Genomic DNA, 26,045 nt, shown 5'->3' with positions numbered 1-26,045 from the left:
AAATTGTACTACGATCCCATTCAACCAGCCAGTTTTGGAGGTGCAGATCGCCTTCATTTAGCTGCGAGGGAGAAAATGGGTCAAAAAGTGACGCGTCATAAAGTCAAGGATTTTTTTATCATCGCAAGATGCATACACCTACGAAAATAGGAGCACAGAAAGGTTTAAAGGGAAGTCTCTGCTTTGAAGCTTGCCCCACAGAGTAATAAAATTGCACTTGGTAACAAATAAATTACCGCAAAAGTCGGCCAGCCAGGATGAAATAGTGAAAGACAGAGAGTTTCCAGAGTTAACAAGTATCATTAAGCGTTCACTGTATCGCGTACCATCGCTATTTAGAATTTATTGTCATTGTGCCCGCAGGTGGTCAAAAGTAAAGACGGCTGCCGCCAGCACAAACGACCCTAAAACCTTAAAATAATATTGAAGAGAGATAGAAAAAGAAATCTGCCAATATGCAAATCCACTGGTGCCGGACTACGAGTCCATCATAAAACAGAAGCATTATTCGGTAAATAAATTAAGGTTGAATGATTTAGAATAATAACATAAATTAAGCTGCTTTATATTTTGATGTAAAATCATAAGAGCTCCTTTCAGAGCGCATTCTCGCATTTAGTAAGAAGGATTGTGTACATTATTTAAGAAATGAGACATTAAGTGATAAAGACTGCGTAAACATCATTTAAGAAATAATAAAAGCCTCGTTCTTCTGAACTGTCAGTAAAACACCGGCCTTAATAGCTCTCGGGTGGTGCTTTATGTTTAGTGGAAAATACCAAAATTTGTTTCATACCATTTATGCTTGCATACTCTTACGCTGATATATTGTGTTTTCAGTAAGTCGATGTCAGATATACAGAATGGAATGGTGTTTATCTACTTCTTTGAAAAGGTAAATATTTTACGAATCCGATAAGAAATGTAGCAATTTTTGTAATGTTAGCAAAGTCGAGTAAGTTTTGCTGCAGATATGACTTGACACCGATTTGACAGTCTTTTTCATCCTTAATTTACTTTTCTTTTTTTTTAAATCTGACTTGATGATTTATTATCCTGACAAAATTCTGACTAATAGCTACTGTTAACATCTTTGGCAGCGAGACTTCAGCAAACTATTAAAACAATAACAATAATATGCTTATTCTCTTCCTTTGTTTTTTGTTTCTTTTGTAGGAGACATGACTGTGATATATTAACAAAAAAGATGGCAGGAATTTGTTCATATTCATTTTTGTTTGTCTTGGCGTGTTTAATTCTTTTTTAAAAGGAAAACAGGTAACATAAAAGATAGCCGCATTTTCGCAAATAAACCTCATTCTCATTTTCTGTATTTTGATTATTTGAAAAATATCTCTCGGGTTGTTGGGTGCGTGTCTTGAATTTCACAATGTATTATTTACCAGTGATGCACGATAATATTACCATTGTTTTTAACACGCTGGCCATCGATCATGTGGTATTGGCATTAATTTCACAGTTTGCGCCGTGACTTTTGACCGTAGGTCAGTCAAATGGTCCAGGCTGACTTTCTAGAAACTCAGCATGAACTGTAAAATAGTCCCACTTTTTCCATGCATTGTAAATGATTCACTTTGTGACTAGTGACATGTCAGAAAATAGTCAGAAATGTTTATCATTGTTTTCCAAAGTAAATGCCGGTGTTTGCCCGTCTTATTCTGAGTCACAAAGCAGAGAAAATTAACTTTCAAGAATCAAAATACTTCATATTTGATTCCAGATTAATTATAGCGGTCACTGAAGGTGTAATGGTACACTCGACCGAGTTGTGTGTTGTGCGGGCAGCGTGGGTTCAGTTTCCACTCAGTGACTTTGTCTATGTCCGTCCTGTGACTGGCCGGCAAACAGCTTAGGGTGTTGTGCGCTTTTCGCCCGTAGTCAGCTGGGATAGGCTCCAGCACCCTCCCGCGACCCTGTACAGGATAAGCGGTGTGGATAATGACATGACATTAATGATAGCCTAATCATTCAATTGTTGCACCTTTTCTTGCCTGATGACGACCGTTTTATTGCGTGCTACTTTTCAAACTTGTAACGATGCACTCTTGTATTTATTCTTCCACCTTCCCCCTGTGTTTTCCAACAGGTAAGCTGTGACCTTTCCTGTCTTTGTCACTCCATGCACTGGCAAGTACCGTGGGCAGTCCTGGCCAGGCGGAAAGGGGCAGTACTCGTAAACTGTGCTGCTTCTGGAGACCCCATGGCTGCGGGCCTACCATCTCCCTCTGCGAGCAATCGAAAGCTCACACTGGTGGAGTTGATTTTATACTACCTGTTGATCTTGCTGGTTTCTGGGCTGCAACCAACAACGGGTCAGAGGGTCTACACCAACACATGAGCTGTCCACATACCAGGAGGTCGGGAGGAAGCAGAACAAATTGCCATTAAACAACTACGGACATGTAAGTTCAACAACTCTGCTCTTAGTGTTCAGGTTTGCACAGGTGAAGGGTAAAAAACACAAAATGGAGACTTCTGCTCAATTATGCTGCTGCACAAACCAAATCAAAAACAGTTTCCATTAGTGCGTCTGCGTCTGCCTATTCAGAAAGCCCGACTTGACTTTCAAAGCAACATATTGTAAATCTGAACATATGGCCAAGGAATGACACTGTCTTCGTGCTTCAGTAATGTCTGTGTTAGATTTGAGCTTGATTTCATGTAAGAAAACGCATCACTTTTAGTTTTACCCCGTGGTTTTCAACCGCACAACCATTTTTTTTTCACTTTTTATGCATGTAGCAATGCGTTGTTCTTGACTGAATGTCAATTTTTAATTCTTAAAATGATGTAGCATTAGAGTGTATGTTAACATCAGTTAGAGATGCCTAGAATGACACATTTAATTAGTGAAGGGGGGAAAAAATCAATTGCGTTGTCTGAAAGTAGGATCTAAGTCGACTCAGGGGTGAAACACTGAGCACTGGCGAAAATGCATCAGCTATGGTCAAAAGTACAACAAAGGTTTTTCTCATCTGCTGATATTGACTTCTCGTTAAAAACCTCACATTTTTGGGATATTTGAGGCTACTCGTCTTCCTGATACTGCCCTGAGGCTTTCATTTTTTCTTTTAATTTCATTTTTTTTTTACATTGCATTTTACGAATCTTTTGTGATCAAGGGAGTGTCACTATTTAACATGCTGCATAGCAGCATTTACCTCTGGTTATACCTCATCATGGACGTTTGACAGGACATTTGACAGCCAATGTTTTTTTTCCATTAAACTACCCAAGATGTTCAGATTGACGCTTAGTTTTCGAGTTCATACTTATTGGTTGAGTCTGCAACTAGTTGGTGACACATGAATACTGGTGTACGATGCAACCCTTCATGAAAATGATCAAAGCGTTTCGGAACCTATTTTCTGTTCTGCTTGAATCCTACTTTTAATTAACTGGAGACCTTAAAAAAGGCAAACAAATGTTGCTGATGAATGATAGAAAAAAATCAAAATACAATGAAATAATAATAATAATAGTCTAATTGCCACTATTCTGCTTTGGTAACCTGTTCTGACATTTCCAGTAAAACGGTGCGGCAGCTTCCTGGGATGTTCTCTAGAGGAAAAATGACTAAATTCTTTAAATGCATGTTAACCTGGGTTTGTGTCAGATGTTTACTCAATATTTTGAAGCTGGTGCTTTTCAAGGTGGAAATATCGTAAGAAGCTGTGTCTTTTTACCGTTGGAGTAGACAACTCTGTGGTGTGTTATTTTCAGCGATTCAACTCCGCTTTTTATGAACATGTTTGCCGGTTGTGCTGAAAAGTTTAGACTTTTGGCGAAACAATTTCACGATGGAAACAACAACTGCGGCAATCGTAGTCTGTTCATTTCTCCCCATTTGGCTCTCTGGCGAGCGAGATGCAGTTTCGATTGCAACGCTGCTGTCTTTCCTTCAAACCGAAAGTCGTACTATACATTCCAAGAAGTCTCCAGAGATTAAATTCGACCTAGAGGATGCAAAAATACTGTACATCACCATTGCTAAGCAAAGCATCTATTAGTGCTTACAGCTGATATTGAGCAGAAGTCTCCATTTTGTGTTTTTTACCCTTCACCTGTGCAAACCTGAACACTAAGAGCAGAGTTGTTGAACTTACATGTCCGTAGTTGTTTAATGGCAATTTGTTCTGCTTCCTCCCGACCTCCTGGTATGTGGACAGCTCATGTGTTGGTGTAGACCCTCTGACCCGTTGTTGGTTGCAGCCCAGAAACCAGCAAGATCAACAGGTAGTATAAAATCAACTCCACCAGTGTGAGCTTTCGATTGCTCGCAGAGGGAGATGGTAGGCCCGCAGCCATGGGGTCTCCAGAAGCAGCACAGTTTACGAGTACTGCCCCTTTCCGCCTGGCCAGGACTGCCCACGGTACTTGCCAGTGCATGGAGTGACAAAGACAGGAAAGGTCACAGCTTACCTGTTGGAAAACACAGGGGGAAGGTGGAAGAATAAATACAAGAGTGCATCGTTACAAGTTTGAAAAGTAGCACGCAATAAAACGGTCGTCATCAGGCAAGAAAAGGTGCAACAATTGAATGATTAGGCTATCATTAATGTCATGTCATTATCCACACCGCTTATCCTGTACAGGGTCGCGGGAGGGTGCTGGAGCCTATCCCAGCTGACTACGGGCGAAAAGCGCACAACACCCTAAGCTGTTTGCCGGCCAGTCACAGGACGGACATAGACAAAGTCACTGAGTGGAAACTGAACCCACGCTGCCCGCACAACACACAACTCGGTCGAGTGTACCATTACACCTTCAGTGACCGCTATAATTAATCTGGAATCAAATATGAAGTATTTTGATTCTTGAAAGTTAATTTTCTCTGCTTTGTGACTCAGAATAAGACGGGCAAACACCGGCATTTACTTTGGAAAACAATGATAAACATTTCTGACTATTTTCTGACATGTCACTAGTCACAAAGTGAATCATTTACAATGCATGGAAAAAGTGGGACTATTTTACAGTTCATGCTGAGTTTCTAGAAAGTCAGCCTGGACCATTTGACTGACCTACGGTCAAAAGTCACGGCGCAAACTGTGAAATTAATGCCAATACCACATGATCGATGGCCAGCGTGTTAAAAACAATGGTAATATTATCGTGCATCACTGGTAAATAATACATTGTGAAATTCAAGACACGCACCCAACAACCCGAGAGATATTTTTCAAATAATCAAAATACAGAAAATGAGAATGAGGTTTATTTGCGAAAATGCGGCTATCTTTTATGTTACCTGTTTTCCTTTTAAAAAAGAATTAAACACGCCAAGACAAACAAAAATGAATATGAACAAATTCCTGCCATCTTTTTTGTTAATATATCACAGTCATGTCTCCTACAAAAGAAACAAAAAACAAAGGAAGAGAATAAGCATATTATTGTTATTGTTTTAATAGTTTGCTGAAGTCTCGCTGCCAAAGATGTTAACAGTAGCTATTAGTCAGAATTTTGTCAGGATAATAAATCATCAAGTCAGATTTAAAAAAAAAGAAAAGTAAATTAAGGATGAAAAAGACTGTCAAATCGGTGTCAAGTCATATCTGCAGCAAAACTTACTCGACTTTGCTAACATTACAAAAATTGCTACATTTCTTATCGGATTCGTAAAATATTTACCTTTTCAAAGAAGTAGATAAACACCATTCCATTCTGTATATCTGACATCGACTTACTGAAAACACAATATATCAGCGTAAGAGTATGCAAGCATAAATGGTATGAAACAAATTTTGGTATTTTCCACTAAACATAAAGCACCACCCGAGAGCTATTAAGGCCGGTGTTTTACTGACAGTTCAGAAGAACGAGGCTTTTATTATTTCTTAAATGATGTTTACGCAGTCTTTATCACTTAATGTCTCATTTCTTAAATAATGTACACAATCCTTCTTACTAAATGCGAGAATGCGCTCTGAAAGGAGCTCTTATGATTTTACATCAAAATATAAAGCAGCTTAATTTATGTTATTATTCTAAATCATTCAACCTTAATTTATTTACCGAATAATGCTTCTGTTTTATGATGGACTCGTAGTCCGGCACCAGTGGATTTGCATATTGGCAGATTTCTTTTTCTATCTCTCTTCAATATTATTTTAAGGTTTTAGGGTCGTTTGTGCTGGCGGCAGCCGTCTTTACTTTTGACCACCTGCGGGCACAATGACAATAAATTCTAAATAGCGATGGTACGCGATACAGTGAACGCTTAATGATACTTGTTAACTCTGGAAACTCTCTGTCTTTCACTATTTCATCCTGGCTGGCCGACTTTTGCGGTAATTTATTTGTTACCAAGTGCAATTTTATTACTCTGTGGGGCAAGCTTCAAAGCAGAGACTTCCCTTTAAACCTTTCTGTGCTCCTATTTTCGTAGGTGTATGCATCTTGCGATGATAAAAAAATCCTTGACTTTATGACGCGTCACTTTTTGACCCATTTTCTCCCTCGCAGCTAAATGAAGGCGATCTGCACCTCCAAAACTGGCTGGTTGAATGGGATCGTAGTACAATTTTTTCAACCAACGCTTAACGCTCATGACGGTTTATGATTGAGTGACAAACGTCACATTGTTATTTGTCTAAACACACAGACGCAAAAGCATATTTTTAAAAACATCCATTTTTAATTGAATGAAATACAAAAATATGACAAGGTTAAGTCTGGTTACACATGATAAGGATTCTCTAAGACGTAAAAAGTCTGTAGGTCAGGGTTAAAACAGATGGATTAACTTTTGATTCTAACAGGTCTTCAAACATCTTCAATTCGTGCGCGAGATCCACAGGTTGTTGATGACGGAGACGGTATCTTATCACATCGTTAAACAACGTGAGTATGCTAAGTCACTTATCTCATTTTCCCAATTTTCCAAAATATTTTGAAACGTGTCGATCGAACCCGAGCGACTCAAAGTAGCTTCTATAGCCAAAAAGCGATAATTTTCTCAACACATTACCCATTTTTAGTCAAAGTTAATATTTTCTATAAGATATTCTTCGAAAATATCAAGTTGATCACGATATATCATACAACATACGCTCTCATCCACTTTAAGGCGGTCCGGTAAGTCCTTTACGAGTGCTAAGTCCACCATTAAGATCTCTGCAACTCGCTTGACTGTTTCTTTATCCGTTTTTACAGAACACAAATCCAACAAGTAGTGAATACAGGGTAAAAACCTTTTACCGCAAAGGATCGGCATGATGCGTTCATAGTGCAGTCTTAGATAATAATTATGCCCTAAGTATTTATAGCTATGCAAACAACCCCTTTTTTTGTGATACTTTATCAAAAAACGTCTGACCATGTAAAGAATCGCCGCTTTAACAACTATTACGACATCCATATCAACCCATCCCTTAGGAGGATCAACCCATGACATATGTTGTACATCATCCTTGGAAATAGGTGCAGGTCCGGGGTCAGGGTCGTTGACGGTCTGAACCTTAGAGGGCTCAAGCGAACGGTTTGAGAACTCTTGTTCGGACCAACTAGGTACTCGTACCTCCTTGATTTGTGGAGATTCAGCCTGGTCGGACCAACTGGGCTGTTGTGCCTTCTCGTTTTGTGAAGATTCTGCCGACGAGGTGGGGGTCATCGGAGGTGTCGACGGCGGCGTTGTTGAAACGGGACGGCTCCACCCTGAATATGATGGCTCGCCAGTGTTGTACGAGGCTACAACAGAGGTTGGTAAGATTCCCGTACCGCCCACCCATAAAGAGTATGATGGTCCTGCCTGGTCCTCGTCTGTTTTTGTAGGGGTTCCATCCTGGTCTACATTTGTACAGGCGTCAACCTGTTCCATGTTTGCAGTTGTCAGGGTTTCTACACCAACAACGTTTTCAACCATAGTCATGTCATGGTCGCATGTAGGTTCATCCACACCGCTATCTGCAGTACAAAGATACTTTGATTAAATATATAGCTATTGATTATAGGAATATAGTTAAGGATTAGTTGCATCGTTTACCTGACGAGTGCTCTGCAATGTTATTAGAAACCTGATCAGGTGCAACGATGGTTGTCACCCTTCTCGGTGTGATGTCCATGACCATGCGGCGTCTTGTTCTGAGCGTCTTCATTTTTAGAGTAGGTCTGGCTCTTCAGCCGGAAAAATTGGTTTGTCTGTGCAGAGCGTGACTTGGGATTTGGCTGTATTGAGACTGGGGTCGGGATATGATAGTAGGGGATGTGCTTATTTTTGACAGAAGCGTGATTCTGGGGGGGGGCGGGCGGTGTTGTTTATGCTTACACACGACCGCAACTTGGTGGTCGTCTGTCTGTCCAACTATAGATAAGAAATACGTGAAAACATGTCAAAGCTTGTTGCAAAGATGACTTGGGGATGTCTACAGACAAGATGATGCTCCTCCTTGAAAGGTAAAATAATTGGTAAAACGACCTTAATGATATCTTAGCTTAGCTGCTATTTCTTAACCTAAACGCATGTTGTTTCTTAGCTGTATGCTATTTTCTTAACCTAAATGTATATTGTTTCTTAACCTAGCTACATACTATTTCTTAGCTGTAAGCTGTTTCTTAGCAGCATGCTATTTATTATATATATAAATATATATATATATAACTATATATATATATATATATATATATTTATACTATAATATATATATCTATAATAATATATAATATTCTAATATCTAATATTTCTATGCTTACCTGTATAAACTACAAACATGGGGGTTGCCTAGCTGTGTGCAATATTCTTAACCTAGCTGTATTCTATTTCTTAACCAGGCTGGTTGCTATTTTACTCAGCGTATGGACTACAAAAAAGGACTACAAACATGGGGGCTGCCGGCAGTAGGAAGGATGTGACGTACAGGGAAATAGGAGGGTGCGAGGGGCGGGAGCGGTGGAGACATCACCCTTCATTTTTCTCGTCCGTAGCGGGATAAATGACGGCGTTTGACTGTCCAAATGTAGCCAACAAATACATGTCCAGACATGCAAACATGACTAGGCAGATTTTACAAAAAAGGTAAGAAGGAGGAGGGTGGTCCCCCGGATGTCGACAGTTGCCCACCGATCGACAGGATGTCGCCACTCACTATCTTTTGAAACACCTTGAGGCTGCTGCAGGCTTGGAGGGTGTCTATGGCCGGCGTCTTGCCCGGACAACCCCCCAAGCCTGCACAATACCATGTTTAAACTTATGTCGCTGGGAATATGTCCAGACATGTTTGCAAAAAGGGCAAATATCAACCAAATAAACATATTATTCAAAGGTAATAACAACGCCTGCTCTTCTCAACTCGAATTATTTCACTCGTTTAATTTAATTTTATACATCTACATTATTTAATTAGATATAGCTCATTTCATTGGATGCTTTATATACTTCAGATATTTAAATATGAATAACATAAGTACAGTTTGGGTTGGGGACGCACGCACGCAGGGAACACATTGTTTTTAACATAAGAAGCATACAGTTTGGGAGGGGGGCCAAGCCCCCCTCCCAATCACACACACAACGTCATCACAACGAGACAAAAAGCGTAATTCTGTAGGCGGGGCCCTTGGCCCACACACACACACACACACACACATACAACGTCATCACAACGAGACAAAAAGCGTAATTCTGTAGGCGGGGCCCACTTCGACAAAAGCGTAATTCTGTAGGAGTGGTATTAAACCTTCAACGGGCAGGGAATATGTAAATATTTTGAAATAGGTGGCTGGAGATTGGATAGTTTTAACACAGGGGCGGGGATAGCGGCCATTTTGGACAAAAGCGTAATTCTGTAGGCGGGGACAACGAGACAAAAGCGTAATTCTGTAGGCGGGGCTATGACGTCATCAAAATTTAAAAAAGCGTAATTCTATTATCTCTCGCGCCTCTTTTGAAAAACACAAACTATTGCCTGATTTACATAAAAATAAAAACATTCCCAGTGTGTGGCCCCCCTCAGCCGAGTGAAAATATGCTCATTTGAATTAATGTGGAAAGATAAGGCTCAGACGCGTGATTGCATTTTTATAATTAATAGAAGTCGGTTGTGCTAATTGAATTAGTGCCTAATGAAGCTACTTTGGCTGCGAGGGGGAGGGCGTGAATCACCTGGAAAGTGCTCACTTTCTTTGACAAATAAAGGCAGCGTGACGCAATGTTTCTGAGGAAATGTGAGGTCATGTGACGTGATGGCAAGTCAATGACCCCACCCCCCCTCCCCTTCCCAACCCAACAGTGCGCCTCAGACCCCCCTTGTTCCAACACCTGGAAAACACATCAGCCCCCGCACTGGCCGCGCAGTGGAAAATGACAGTCGCACTATAAATAAGCAGTGCACAAAATGCCAAGTATTTGGGTTTGCGCGTCTGCGCTCGGTCCAGCGACCAAAAAAACATTCCGGGCCAAGCAGGCTGGGCTCAAGAGTTTGTCGGGTTATTGGAGAGAACAGACGGGATGACATTTGACAGCAGATTATTTTGGTAGCTGCAGATGACCTATACTTGTATGTATTTTGGCTCGCAACACCGCGAGGCCAAACCAAGAACGCTGAGCAAGATGGCAGCCTGCATTTGAGTCATCAGCAGCGGCGGGCCAACTGGTACAAAAGTTTGAGGGATCACGCCGACCCACACGTAAGTAAACACGTAGAATCTAGCCAGGCGGCTGGATTCTAGGGCAGACAGGTGTGTAATCTCGCATATCACATCTTTGCGCTACGTGCGCGGTTTATTTGTGGTGGAAGCAGGAAGTGACTGCAATCTTAAACAATGCCGTGCTCCCCTATCCCCCCCCCCCCCCACCCCTTAAGAGATTAGCGCGGATGCTATTTCACAATATCGATTTACCGCCACCAGAATTCACCGGGGTAGCAGCCCACGTTAACCTTGCCAAACTACACCCGCGGTTAAAACGCGGTTAACCCTTCATGGGGGGGGGGGCATTTCTGTTAACTTTAGCAGGTTCTCAAAATCAATCCTGCGTGCCTCATTTAGACGTGAGTTTGCCAGAGCAGAGGAAAATAACACAAGCTAAATTCTGGTCTAACAGAGTTTATGCTGAAGGGTGTATATGAGGCGAACCCGCATGAAGCACGTGGATAAAAGTTGTCATCTGTGGGGTGGGTTGAGTTTAAGCAACGTCAAACTGTTTCGCCATAACGTGGGCCATTTTGCAAGAATAAAACAAATTATGAACGCCTCCACTTCTCAAGTCAGTTTCCATCATTAGCTATCTTAGCGAGGGGTAGAAACGCTCACGTGAAAGCAAAAGTTTAGATTTGAGAGTAAACTATCCTGTGCAGGAAAAATTGCATAGAATTCCGAAACTTTACATGACTTTCAACATCTTTGTTGAATTGTTACGTAAAAAAGGCTTGCAGAGCGATAACACACCACCAGGCATATGTCAAGTGAACCTTTATTAGTTCGTTTAGTGAAAGTGCACTCCTCTCATGTCATAGACGCAATTATCCCATCGCGACAATTAGAAAATGTGAAAGTGTCGGTTTCCTAATCATTTATATAATTTCTTTCACAGCTGGACCTCTAGAATTGCGAAACTCTGAAAAGGAAGGAAAAAAATGAGCTCACCCCGCACAAGTACACCGCAAGCCATAAGTTAAGTTTGTCTCAAACGGTTTGGTCGGTTCGATGGTCACAGTCAGTTTGTCCTGTGCCAGGTTTTGTTGCACAATAAATTGCACAGTACCGTAACACGTGTGACTGGCTACGTCTCTGCGAGGCTCGAAGCTTTTCCTTCTCCCTCGGATTCATTGTGTAGTGGGCGAACAATGTTCAATTGCGCACAGGACTTGCAGACACTTGAAGTGGCCCTAATGACAAAACTAATGGCCTGAAATGTTATCGCCGTATACTGATAAACCTTTTAACATTTAATTCCTAAAGTGCCTACCATCTTAACGCGTTTACTTTACCTGATCAAAAGAAGCAATTTTCTAAGAAATCATGACAGCTTCTAGCAACGCTTTCCCATTTGTTAAATTCTTGCGTTAAAACGTAGTCTCGCCTCGCTTTTTACGATCTTCCCCCCGATGTCAAGGTTTGCTTTAAGCACATTTAACCTTTTATTCATGTGTCAAAGCCCCCTGACGCCTCCTCCGCCTCCTACCCCTTCCATGCCTCGATCACTTAATCCTCCCCCTCGTAAAAAGCAGAGGTCCCAACACGAGGCCCCCGGCGCTCCCAAACCTGCCCTGCTGCAGCAGACGCGTGCATTTACAGCGCTCGACGGTCCGACGTGGATTGGCTGCTTATGTGAGGGTGGGGGTAAGATGGTGGGGGGCGGCTTGCTGAAGCTTGAGCTCTTACGGCCGCCTCCCTCACTAAGCTCGTTAATGAGCTGGAGCCAGCCAATACGAGGCGCATCGATCGTCCTAAGAGAGCGTCCCCCTAATTAGTGCCCGGGTGGCTCTCGGACAGAAGGCTCGGGGAGGCGCGGGACGACGACATGACGTGGGGGGTGGGGGATTGTGTTCATCGGAGTTCAACTCGGAAGAAGAACTAGTTCACCCTGATCGCGGTGGCGGCAATCGTTGGCGCCCGCCTCGCGTGCAAAGCCAAAATAAAACCTGCGATTAATAATACAACAATGGAAGGGGATGAAAGTTGCTGAGCGCTCAAGAGGAGATTAAGTGACAAAAATAGAGGTGAGGTGTTTATTTTTTTTTGGGGGGGGGGGGGTAATAAAATCCACAGGGGGGGTGCTTTGCAATGAAGGGGAGCACGACTGGGGGGGGGGGGCAAAGTCACAAAGAACACACCTGCTAGACCTTGATCCATGCATGCGTGTGTGTTGTGTACACAATGCCACACGCACGCGCACACGCGCGCGTTTCCCTAACAGCTTCGAGGCTGACGAAAGCCGCCGATCAACGTCCACTCCTGTCCAAACAAAACACAAGCGCGCGCGCGCTCCAGTGACGCAGCCACACACTCGCACGCGCGCACACACACACACACACGCGCACACACTGCGGGGATGCCCTCCAACTGAACCTTTTTGGCAGGGCGAGGCTGGCTTCCGTAACCTTGTTTTTTTTCAGCGGCACGGGTTCCGTGTGCGCGCACGTACACGCGCAGTCCCAAACCCCTCACCATCCCCCTCCCCACCCACACATTCAAGACACTCGGTCACACGACACAGAGTGTGAAAACGCTGAATTTATTCACCGTGGCGGACCGCCTGGCACTCGCGCCCGGGGTCCGCTTGACAGGACAGCCACGGGTAGCAGAGGGGGGAGGCCAAGCTCACGGCCGGACGGACCCAAGCAACTCGCTTGTGTGTGTGTTATTTATCAAGCACATGCCATTGCCCCGCCGAGAACACACAAAGACCACCCTATGCGCTATTCTTAGAAGTGGCCCGTTCCGCTCAGTGTGTGCGCACCACCAAGCAACCACCACCATCACCACGGCAGACTTCTTGTGATTTTCGGAGCCATCACGAGGTCCCTTTAGGGGACTTTCTTTTTTTTCTCCTCTCTGTGTCTCTCTCGCTCTTTCTCTCTTTTTAGCACAGACACACACGTGTCGGACTGTCTAAAACAAAAATTAAGATCTTATAAAAGTAAAAATATGCCGCTCGTCTCACCTGGGTAATTCGGCGTCACTTCCAGCCAACTTGTGCCGTTTTTTTGTCCTCTTTTTTTCCAAGTTAAAAAAAACTAAAATTGTCGACCCGGTTATCCGCTTGAAATAAAAGAAAACTACAGGAAAGTCATCCTTTGAGAAAAGTGGAGTTTCTCGTTCGCTCGCAGAGGCGATTTTGTTCAGTTTAAAATCCTGTCGGGCTTGCTTGAAGTGTCCGCGAAAGCGCCGGTCGGTCCACCGAGTAAATGCAAGTGGCGACGTGCGAGGGGAAATTAACTCAGCTCGGCCGAAACTCGCGGCGGCAGCGGCAGCAGCAGCGCCATGTTAGCTTTGAGTGGAGCACGCCGTCCTACTCGGCTCTTGACTCCGTCACTCCATGGCTGGGGGCCGGTCGTGCGGAGCCCGTCCGTCTGTCCGTCCCTCCGTCGAGTCGTCTGCCGTAATGGGCCGGCTGGTCGGGATATAGCCAGGGGAGTGAATGGCTCTGGTCCGGAGGTAGTTCCGCCTTGTATTCACGCGGTTCCCCCTCTTTACCACGCCACCACAGAAGAATTAGAAGAAGAAGCAGGAGCCGACTAAAGACGGCGAAGAGGAGAAAGAAGCGTTGCTGGAGTAAAACACGAGCAGTCTCGCACGGAGCCGTACGTACGTACGGGGAGTGCCGCGCGGAGTGGTGCGTGAATGCTGTCGAGACCGAGCGACTCGCTCCACTCCCACTCGCGCAGACTCTACCCAGAAGGCCAGTCGGGAGACCGCAATTAGCATAAGCCTCCAAGCGCACACACACGCGCGCGCGCGCACACGCACATGCGCACGCACATCAGAGAGCCGCTGACGCACACACAGACACACAAAAACAGTCGCACACACGCGAGCTCCGCGGAAACTGGAAAACAGCAATAGGCGAGGCATTTAGCGGCGCAACATGAAAGTTGGCGTCATTAAGACGAGAAGCCAAGTAGAATCGAATGGGAAAGTGGCGGCAGAGCACACATTATATACGACTGTTGTTGTGGCTCGACTTGACCAAACTGGTTTTATAATTGCACTTAAAAAAAAACAAATAGTTGTTCTTTTCATTTTTATTGTGAATTCAAACAATATTTGTCTTATTAACTTTTAGTCTTAATAAAAAACTACTATCAAAGATATGTTTTTAAAAAATGTGTTTTCAGTGGCTGGAACAGATTAATGGTATTTTAGTTCATTTCAATGGGGATATTGATTTGAAATATTGTGTTACGAGCTTGGCCATGGAATGAATTCAACTTGTAAGTCAGGGTACCACTGTTGAACAAGTTTAACATTTACGCAAAGTTCCACACTACAGGATAATCTTTGAGAGCCTTCCAACAGTGCTGAGTTGTAGGGGTGGGAAAATGCTTTCTCTCATTTGACCAGATTGTGCATATGTGTCCAACCACTTTAAAGAGATGCCACAACAGGCCACGCAACCCAGGCTATTTCTTGGGCCCCCCTATGGCTGACTTTGGCCCAAAGCAATGACAAAACAATCGCGCTGCTGTGATGACAGGTTGTCGGGAATCCCCCTCATAGGGCCCCTTACTTACAAGCTGTTGCTTCTTGGTGGCTTGGAAGGGTCCCCTGAAGAGATGGCTGATATTGGTCCATATCAACAACGTAACGGAAATCTGCCGTAAACACTGGAATGACACCTCAGGATTTGGGAATCTACCTTGGGCCCCCTTCAAGCAGGCTTGTGGTCAAACACACAACAACAGAAATGTAAGCAAACTTAACACAGAGGAAATGCAAAACGGGGGGGGGGGGGCGATCAGAAGAAAAAGGTGATTGTTGTAAGTCGTAATGTGTACTGCTGAGAATAAATTCATTGTTCCAGTCGTCTCCACAATGAAAGCAACACAAACATACACTTATGGACACATTAAGCCATCTCTCTCCTATTATCAATTATTTTCTTTTAAAATACAGACATAAAATACAATTTATATTTCCAGTGCAGTCTAAAGTTCTGGAATAAGGTACTACAGTCTTCTATTATTATTATTATTATTATTATTACTATTATTATTATTCTGATTATTATTGTTATTACATGGTAATTAGCATGAAGGATGTTGACGTAATATGATATTAGTTTTTTCCCTCCCAGGGTGGAATTAAAAAGATGCATGACATCGGGGAGGAAGGACTGTCAGTCTGTCAGAGGAGCAGGACAGTGACAGCAGCCTGTCACTGAAGCTGCTCGCTTCATGAAGATGACGCTGCGCAGTGGATGCTGTGGATTGTCCATGATGGATAGAGTCTTGGTCTGTGTCCACCTTTGTGTCACAAATGTCGGGCTGTCCAAGTTTGCGACCATGAAACAGACCACCATTGTCCTCACTTAAGAGTGCTTCATCTTGACGGTGCCCAGCACACAACAGCCTACATCATGAAGGCAGATGTTTGGTGTTTGGTGGAGGAAAGTGGCAATTGTTGGTGGAGATATTGTCATGTTTGTGGTGTGCTTTGTTGGTTACTTGACAAGTCAGGGGTGTCGAACTCGTTTCTATTGCAGGCCACTTTGTAGTTATGAGTTCCCTCTGAGGGCCGTGAAACCAAACAAATGTTTTATTGTCTCATCATATTGTTATGTATGTGCTCCAAATTAATTGATTAATTGTTCTGAAATGAAAAATCAAGGATAATTGTTTGTTCGATTATTGTTCAAGTTACTCTATAAAACAGTATTAAAATATCCTGCTAAATCAAATTATTTAGTACACATGACATTGACATTTTGGAACAGATTTTAGCAAGGATCATGGAAATTGACACAATTTGCTAATGCGGGCCACATAAAATGATGTGGTGGGTCAGATCTGGCCCCCGGGCCTTGAGTTTGACACCAGTACACATGACATTTGCCAATGTTTCCCTTGTCATGTGAAAGGTTTCTCATGGTTTAAAAATCTATTAAGACGCTAAAAATCGGTATGCATGCTCCCACTTGAAGGGGCCAAACTATGACACAGAGCTTTCGGTGGGGGGTGTCGCAACAGTGTGATCGAGGTGTGAATCCCTCTGAAATAAAAGTTAAATTAATAATATAGCGTAAAATAATTCTATATGGTTGCCGACCCATTACTGAGGCCAGGCTATGCGGGGGGTGTGCCCATCCACCAAGATGCTGGTGTCCCACCATTAGAGGCATGGATTTCTAAAAATAAACATTTTATTATTATTATTATTATCTTATTTGATCATAGTATCTATTTTTTTTGTTGTAAAACCCTAATTTGGAGTTGGTGATGACTAATTAATTATACATTAAAAATATAAAGAAACAGTGATGTCATTTTTTGTCTGATTGATGGGCAGTCCTGTCCGCAACGGCCAATCACGGCCTCACTAAAAATAATCAATGTGTATGTATATATATATATATATATATATATATATATATATATATATATATATATATATATATATATATATATATGTATATGTATATATATATGTATACGTATATATATATACGTATACAGATCGTTTCTTTCATAGTGACATAAGCTTTGTAGTAAGTGCCTCTATGAAGAAGAAAATGCCCCAAAATTCGTAATACTTGGACTCATTCTAATATTTTCAGAGGTTGATGTGAGCATAAGTAGAGATGTCAACATCAATGTTGGTGACTATTAATCAATATTTCCACATTAGGTGATGTTTAGTTTCCTACATAATGCATTTAGACTTTTGTGGTGCGTCACTGTACGGGAATTGAGGAAGGACATATTACATTCGTGTCAGCAACTACAGGCACAATTACAACCGTTTCATAAAAGTTTTCGCGGGAGCCACAACCTCTTTGGACATCTAAAATGAAGATACATTTTTATTTCGTTTTTCTTTTAAATTCTGCAGCAGACACCCGTTGAACCGGGTGGTCGGTTCGAAGCAATATGTCAGCACAGCTGCCATATTGGATGTGGCTATTGTATTAGCCATAAAAATCAGCAAAAAATATTGGTAAAATTGAGTTGAAAAGACGTAATGCAATCAAAAGCAATAATTCAGTTTAAATTCAGTGAGTTCTCACGTGATGATACATCTTCACGGAGCACGTGAACAAGGCATCTTCACAATTTGCTTTACTTTTCCACATCCAATACTGTATCATCATATTCAACAAGCCATCATACATGTATTGCAAACGTCAATGATAATACTTGTGCGCTTTTGTCGCAAAGGGCGCCATCCAAGATGGTAGCGGCAGTGCTACGTGAATATGTTGAGAACAGTAAGTGCTGTCTGTAGGGTATTAATATTAATTACCCCACAATCATTTCATGTGCCCCCTTTTAGGCTGGGCTCTGGTGAGGGCAAATTGTTTTGCCATTGCAAAAAGCAACGGCTCAGCTGTTAAACCGAGTGCATGAATTCCAGTTTTTAACATAACTTTAAAATGCAAAGGACCCCTCACGAGGAAGGAATATATATTCGGAATATTATTATATTCAGTGTGCAGTGTGAAAGGAAGGCAGTACTGCGCACCAGCGTGTTTTAGTATGGTCTATGAGTGTAAAAAAAAAAAATCAGTCGAGGAAATTCTGAATTATGTCCCCCCTCATAAATACAGCACACCAGACACATCAATATGACAGTTTCCTCCCCCAAACCGAACGTCTGTTGAAGCACCACGCCCAACCTGAGAGAGCCAGCATGAAACAGAAAGGTGCCTGATTGGCTATCGTCTCACTTCACGTCACAGTTCCGGAATCTGTAGCTCGGCCGACGTCGGCGTTGAGCACATGCTGTGAGAATGTGCCATGGGAAACGCTGAACATATTAAACATTTTTCTGAACAGATCAGGAAGGAAATACAAGCCTTAACATACCGCACAGCACAACATAATCACTCAGGATAATCTTTTAGAGACGCAGCACATGAGTTTATTTCGGACCTTCTTTTTCTTACATCCTTAAATGTCACTGATTGACCAATGAGCAACCCGCACATGGTATCCCAAATAAACCACTTAAAAAAGCGCCCACTTTTGCTCAGGGAAAAGCGTCATTGGTGAGCAGAGCAGCGGTGAGCCAAGTAGGTACTGCACACTTTGAATAGGGGGCATAATTAGGGCCACCTGAAACATGAGCGAGCCCAGGTTCCATTCCCCTTGACTGGATTTGAAGGCACTCAAGGTTGACGTGTATAGAAGCATGAGTATAAGTTACAAAAGGGGGCTTTTTTTGTGTTTGTGTTGCTCATCACACTAATTGGGGCCGCGATGACCTAGTGGTTAAGAATATGGCCTATGACCTAAAAGGCCACGGGTTTGATTACCTGGATTGGCATTGACACTCACAACTGTACTCGTTTTATTTATTGTTTACCACTTTTTTTATTGTTTTATTGCACCATATGGACAATATTTTGTTGCATTTGAACAATGACAAGAAAGGCATTCCTTTCCAACTGAAGTGCCCCTGAGCAAGGCTCTGGCGGGGCCCTCATGTTGTGTTCATAACTTTCATGGGGACATATAATTGAAACAGGGTTTTCTCAAACTGAGCGAACAAACCCAAATGGGTCAATTTCACATCTGTGGCGTCCGTTGTCTTTAGGTTATGTGCACTATCTGTTGATTTTATAGCAAAACCTGCTGTTTATGCGAATATTTACATTTTCACGTGAAATAAAGTATCACTTTTTTTTTCTGATCTATGAGGCATGAGGCAACGGAGATGGAAGTGAGGGGGGGGTGTGGATGTGTGTGTTGTGGGGGAGTGGGGGGAGTGCGGGGTGTCCGCTCAAGGCTGGGGCACATCTGTTAAGGCTCCCATGTCAAGTGAAGAAGGAGGAGGAGGAGGAGGCTGATGCCTGAGGTGTGTGCGCATGATGTGCCTGCGTGTTGGTGGAGCGGACGGAAAGACAGACAGGCAGGCAGACAGACAGGCAGTAAGACAGGCAGTCGGGAGCAGAGTAGGAGTCGGAAAAGAGGACGACTTGGCAAACGGAGGCTCTGGCTGCTTTTCGACCACAGCTGTTGAAAGTAGGAGCTGCGGCAGGCTGGAAGCGCGGCTCTCACGTGTGCGACAACAAAAAAAAAAGGGAAAGCGGGGAGGGAAAAAAAAACAGCAAAGCTCAACTCCGACGGCAAACTGTTTTGCCGTCGGGAGTTTTTTTTTCTTTTGATGTGAGCATAGCGGGAGGACAGACGGAAGGAGACGAGAAAGGGGGTGCACACTATGGTGCAACTTCTATGAAACGCTCGAGCAAGGATGTGGTTGTGTCCAATTGAGTTTTCGCTGATAGACAGCATCGATCCGCGTTCACGCGGATCTGCTTGCCGTGCCACTAGTTGCCATTATTACTTTAGCTGTCTGCTAATTCACGAGCATAAATTAACCAGAGATAAAAAAAAAATAAACAAGGTTAGGCTTTACATTTTTAAGGTTTAGATTAAGATAACATTGAGTCACAATGATCCTCGCTTGAGACCTGAAAAATTGACTGAAAAGGCTGTGACGTAAATGCCAAACCAACAGCTGGCGATGTCACGTGACGTGTACAAATTTGGGGACTGATTGTTGAAAAATCCTTTCAAAACGCAAATATTGGCAGAATTCAGATTTTCAAAGATGAGTGTGAAAACCACAATATGCCGGGGTTATCAATTTATTTTATAATCTGAATATTTGGTCCGATAAACGCAATTGGGTTTCCTTCTTTGAACGTGGCATTGGTTTGTGTTCGGTGCATGCTCTTTCCAATCCACAAGGAATCTTGGTTTTGAAGTCCAGTAAGTACTTGTATGCGCTGTATCCTGTTTGCTCACCGAAGCGAGCCTAATTTGAATACATTGATTTCTCCACAGCGTTTTCCCATTATTTTTTGTCTCTACGGTGAAAATGACGGTTTGTATACAGACACACAACTCGCCAGAAATACACAAGCAGCGGTAAAAAAAAAAAAAAATCATGTTGAAACTCAGAGACGCAGCACAGAACACACTTTTGGAGCGAGGACGAACCCAACTGCTTTATTGCTGCGGTGAGGGACATAAATATAATGTGTTTTATTGACAGTAGAAAGTAACAAGCGGAAATTACGTCTCTTTGCGTCAGAACATAGTCCGCGCGTCGCTGGATTTTTAAATGTGCGAGCATGTAAATGGGATATTCTGAATGTTTCAGGAACCAGTATTTTGTGAACCCGTTCTGAGGAAAGGGGGTGCGCGCCATCTCAGTGACTCCCGCACGTATCACGGAGGACCTACCCACGATAGGTGAAAATCCGCAATATGGTAAAGCCTTATAAAACTAGCCAAATTTGGTGACAGACACGTTTCTATTTACGTTTATCGCACGATGGATCCGGACTCAGGAGACAAGAGCCTGAAATTGAAAATCACTTGGAAAGAAAAAAATGTCACTGCATTGAAACACCTCTTCTTATTTTTTTCCCCACACGTTTGCTCATTAATTGTCATCACAGGGAGGAAGAATAGTCACGCAGTGCGACATTTACAGTCATGGCTGTTGAGCAGCGTCTGCACAAACAAGTCATCGACAGTGTAGCCACGCAGTCAACAAGGCTGTTGTTGCTCGTCCACTGAAATACACAAGGTCGGGATTTTTAAATTTATAAACCCTGGAGGCCATTTAAAAAAAAAAGGGCTCCATTTTGTGTTGTAAATCGCTGACGTAGTCCAGATCAAGTGTTGTTTAACAGGGTCCTTACTTTTTGCTCAGGTTTATGGATGGTGACGATGAGTTTTCGCAAATGGCTCAGTCCTCAAAAATGCCCAAAAAGTTCAAGGCGACACGATGAATAACATTTTTGTATTGTCTTGGATTTTTTTTTTTCTTTTTAACTGAAGGCAAAGCAGCGCTTCAAGTGCTTCTGCCAACATTTTCAAGTTTGGCACCATCTTCACCCCTTGGCAAGGTGTCTTTGCACTCAGCCATGTTGGACCTCATCCCTGTTTCCTTCGCACTGACTTTATTTTTATTTTTTTTTTACACATGCCAGCCCTCAGTGTTAATATGTCACGGGTGTCTGCTGTCACTTTAGATGAGTGTGCTATCATTATGGTTGGAACCACGCCAACAAGCCTGGATCCTTAGGGTTGTCTGCATGATTTGGTCGCCGCGGTCCATGATGCTAACCCTTTATGATGCCACCGAAAAGGCTACAGATTGGCTTGAGCGGACTAGACTAGCTCACGTTGCGACGTGTCGCGTCAGAAGGAAGGCTCAGGATTAAGTATCCATTGTAACTAACTCCATACAACAGAACAAATGCAGCCACTGGCGTTCTCATTTTGAAAGTAACCCTCAAATGAGATACATATGAAATTATAAATATAGTTACGTATTATTGTAAAATTCAATATACTGAATGTATTCTGTATTCTCTCTATTGGTACGACTTGGCCAACCAGAAGTGTTGGTTCTTGCTTCATATACGGACACGTCATTTTTGTGGAAGCTCAAGTCATACGACATTCCATTTTTGATTGGGCCGGTACGATGGTCGACTTGTTTGCACATCTGCCGAACAGTTCAGAGGTTGTGGGTGGAAATCTGGGCTTCATCATCCCTTTGTGGCGTTTGCATGTTGTCCACATGCCTGCGTGGCTTTTCCTTCAGTTTTCTCCCACCTTCCAAGAACATGCATGGTAGGTTAATTGAAGACTGGAAATTGTTCGCCGGTGTGAATGTGCGTGTGAATGGTTGTTTGTCGATTTGTGTCGTGCAATTGGCTAGCAACCAGATGTGAGTATAACCCATCTCTTGCCAAAGACGGCTGAGATAGGCTAGGCAAGGATTCCTTTGGTACTGTTGGTGAAACCATGAAAGGGAAGACAACCAAACTGGCTCTTTGGAGTTCTTGACCACCAAGCCAGTGAACCCCCCTTTGGCATTGTGGACAGTTTTCAGGTTTTTGAAATGGACATTCTTTCACATTTCCACCCATGTTTCGGTCACGAGCCTCTCTTTTGGTTGCAGATGGTGACATTCGTTGGAAGCCTGTTGACCTTCAGTTGGAAGGGGTCCAATTGGAAGAACCCCCTTTTATAAGTAAACCCTGTACGAGAGTCTCAAGACACATGCCAATATGTCTATCTCTTTGGGGTTCTTGGCTACAATTTTAGTGATCCCTGTGATTTTAGTTGAATTCCATTTCATTATCCTGTATTTCCGAGGAGACATTGCTAAACGTTGCAAATTTGGAGGCCAGTTCACTTTCATTTAGAAGAAGTCCTTTTCCAAGGACACATCAGATAGCTGACTATCGGGTTGTATGCTTCAGGCAATGCCAACAAGTCCATCTCTTTGGGGTTCTTAGTCACTGAGCCATGCTCCTCCCCCTTTCCATATTATTGTCACCAACCTCCCTTTCTGTTGCAGGTAGTGCCCAGCGTTCCAAGTTGGGAGACACTTTGATCTGTCGTCAAAAGGGAGCAAGTTGGAAGTACCCCTGGATAGGTGGCCAGAGACGAGACAATAATTCTGTGTCTTTGGAGTTCTTGGCCTCAAAGCCAATGACCCTGACAATTTTGAACACTGGTCAGTTTCATTTTCTTTGAACTCCAGATTAAGTTCACGAGCCTCTCCTGTTTCAGGTGTGAGGAGACCCTGGAAAAGTGGTCCCTGTGCAAGGGACAGAGACAAACCAACAAGTGGGTCTCTTTGGACTCCTTGGCCACCATGATCCGTGCCTTTTCTAGGTTGAGATCAGCAGTCTCTCCTTCTGTTGCAGGTGGTTTCAAACGTTGCAAGTTGGGAGGCCAGTAGACCTCCAGTTGGGTTGACCTTTTGAAAAACGACCCTTCGAAAGATGAACCCCGTACAAGAGTCTCTGGGGAAGGGTGAATGGGGGCACCCAGTGAGGGGTCGTTATCACCCTTATTACAGTGAGAGAGGGGGGGGTCATTGCAGTTGTGAGCAGAATCTGGCTCTCAAGTCAGTTAGCTTGACTCTTTGCAAATGTGGTTTACAGGATTTGAAACCAAGAAAGTCCAAGGCCATAGTGACTTTGGCGTAGAAAATTGGCTGAAAAAAATGTTCAACAAAAAAGAACAATCCAACCAGATTCAAGGGTTCTCAAGAGATCTTTCATGTGTTACCCTCCTGGTCCTGGTTCAAGCGCTCAGGGAATACTCACTGGAAAACTGGATTCTAGAATGACTGTGGCTTTCTTCCGCGAAAGAAAAAAAACCCCACCTTTGCCGAGAGCTGGACAGAGACGCATCAACAGCTGCGCTTTTTACGACCCTGAGCGACGTCGGCGGTTTTGAAAAAGCCAGCACGTGTCTCTTTGAGTCGGAGCGCAGCGAACAGGAATGCGCTTGAAAGTCTGCCGTCCTTCCATCTCCCGCCACATGTGTCCTCCGTACGCGGATTCAGGTGCGTGCCTCGTAAAAAAAGAGCAACTTGGCGCGTATACATGCGTGGATCTAGACGGGCGCACCCCGTCGAAGGCGCGACGCCCTGGGAGGTCGCAGTGATCCTGCCATCTGCTGCCGCAATCAGACTGGAGCACTGGACTGGCTGCACATTTGCACAAAAACACCCCTTTGGTAAATATACGCATGCTGTCCTCAAAAACACACACACACAGAGCGGGCTGACACACATTCAGGAAGGGCTGCCTGCCAACACGAAACACACACACATGCGCATACGCACACACACACATTCGCAGGCTCAGATTGCAGGAAGCTCTTTGCACGCAGGTCAGGCCGCAGCAGCCGGGACTAATCAGCACGATCCACCTGCAGATTGTTATGGATCGCTTAGTGCAAGTCACACGGGCGCAAGCCAACGCACGAAAGCCCCGGCCGCGCACACGCACTGTGTATTGACGCTGGCCGGCCGGACGAGCGCAGAGACTCGTCGACGTTGCACGATCACGAGGCTCATTTGTTTTAATTCATCGCAGCTGTCTCCCTGCTGTGGCGACCATTTTTTCTCTTCTTGCACAATCCCCCTTCACGGCGACTAGTTAAGTTGACCGACGTATCCCCCTACCATGCTAATTTTGCAAACCAATATCAGAACGATCGCACGTATATTAGATTAACATCTTCCTCTCCATAGACGCTCACTACAACTTAATATTCCTTAAATAGAAATCCTGTTCATGTCTATAAACGATTGAAGCAATCGTTCTAAAATGTTCAGATTGAAGTGGGCATAAGTAGAGATAACGACCTTAATTTGGGTGCCAATTTCTAACTTTAAGCTTTCGTCTATAGCAGGGGTGCCTTGGGGGTCTTTCTATCCAGGCTGTTTTAGATGTCTCCCTCATCCAACACACCTGATTCAAATGGTCAGTTCATCAGCAAGCTTTGCAGAACCTTGACAACGATCCCGATCATTTTAATTGTGTATTGGAGGAGTGAGACATCCAAAAGAAGGCTGGATAGGAACTCTCAAGGACAGAACTTGGATATCCTCGCTCTAAAGAGATCGTCTATGGAGAGAAAATGGCTTTATGTGCATAGAATCCAAAATAGCGGAGTGATTTTTCTGACATTTTCAGAGGTTGACGTGGGCATAAGTACAGATGTCCATGTACATTTTGGGGACAACTGATAGCAGTTTGCTGACATGAAGTGACGTTAAGCCATTTTACTATTACTTTAAGACAGGGGTGGGCAAACCTTTTGATTGGCTGGCCACAATGGGTTCTAACATTTGACAGAAGGGCCGGACCGGGAGCAGATGGATGGAGTGTTTTGGTCACCTCACCTCACCGGAGAAAAAAATGCATTTAATTCAGAAAGAAAGTGAACAAAAGCATTATAACAATATATATGTCTTTGAAAAACCACAACATTTAGAAAATAAAACATTAACGTTTATTCATTTAATTTTTTTCAAGTTCGGCGGGCCGGATTAAAATGTTTAATGGGGCGCATGTGGCCCCCGGGCCGTAGTTTGCCCACGCCTGCTTTAAGAGTTTTAGACAGTACGTATTGAAGCTGTATCTCATTCCATAGCGCTCAGTGCCGCACCAGATGTGACGGCCCAACCTGGCACGACACTGAAAGCGCGCAACTCGAAATTCAGACATGCTTGTATACCGAAAAAAGACTGAATGAACTGAGCGGAAAATGTGAATCCAAATCAATCAAGTTTGTGCCTCGATAAAGGAAAATAAGAATTTCTAAAATAGTCGGAACATCGGGAGCGATGAAAAGGTTGCTAATTTCTTTGTTTTGAAGTCATTAACGGCGTCTAATTTGCTTTGCGAGGACTCAGTTTGTGGGTTCGTGAAAGGACATGCTGAAGAAAAACAACAACAGCGACCGCTTCCTCATTTTTTTTTCCTTACCAGCGCCGCACGTGCATGCATTAGCACACGCGCCCCTCCCCCCCATTTCCTCCACCCGTGTGGAGTTAACCGGTTGTTCCCCACAGGCGCACCACGCTGAGTTAGC

The 26,045-nt window shown here is 43.5% G+C and overlaps 2 protein-coding genes across 2 annotated transcripts in view; both read right to left on the bottom strand.

The window, feature by feature from the left end:
- Positions 1-13,682, bottom strand: part of bcor (BCL6 corepressor) — a 52,545-nt gene extending 38,863 nt beyond the window's left edge. Inside the window, exon 1 of the mRNA XM_088315248.1 lies at positions 13,625-13,682. The gene's annotated coding sequence lies outside the window, so the exon portion shown is untranslated. The remainder of the gene's footprint in view (positions 1-13,624) is intronic.
- LOC148323294 (uncharacterized) lies at positions 6,667-8,209 on the bottom strand. Its single transcript, XM_088315331.1, has 2 exons — positions 8,009-8,209; positions 6,667-7,929 (listed from the first exon to the last, which is right to left on the bottom strand). Exons 1-2 carry the CDS (start codon positions 8,118-8,120, stop codon positions 7,001-7,003), a joined length of 1,041 nt encoding a protein of 346 aa, XP_088171457.1. The 5' UTR covers positions 8,121-8,209; the 3' UTR covers positions 6,667-7,000.
- Positions 13,683-26,045: the final 12,363 nt, after the last annotated feature.

The sequence above is a fragment of the Idiotropiscis lumnitzeri genome, chromosome 14, assembly GCF_059441095.1.
Source record: "Idiotropiscis lumnitzeri isolate Australia: NSW breed Sydney's pygmy pipehorse chromosome 14, RoL_Ilum_1.0, whole genome shotgun sequence".
NCBI classification, from domain to species: Eukaryota; Metazoa; Chordata; class Actinopteri; order Syngnathiformes; family Syngnathidae; genus Idiotropiscis; species Idiotropiscis lumnitzeri.
Note: the sequence above shows the minus strand (reverse complement) of the source record. Positions and strands in the feature narration are given on the sequence as shown.

Coding starts and splice junctions, on each gene's coding strand:
- LOC148323294 (XM_088315331.1), bottom strand. CDS start 8,120: ATGAAGACGCTCAGAACAAGACGCCGCATGGTCATGGACATCACACCG. Junction 7,930..8,008: donor CATTGCAGAGCACTCGTCAG/GTAAACGATGCA, acceptor TTTGTACTGCAG/ATAGCGGTGTGGATGAACCT.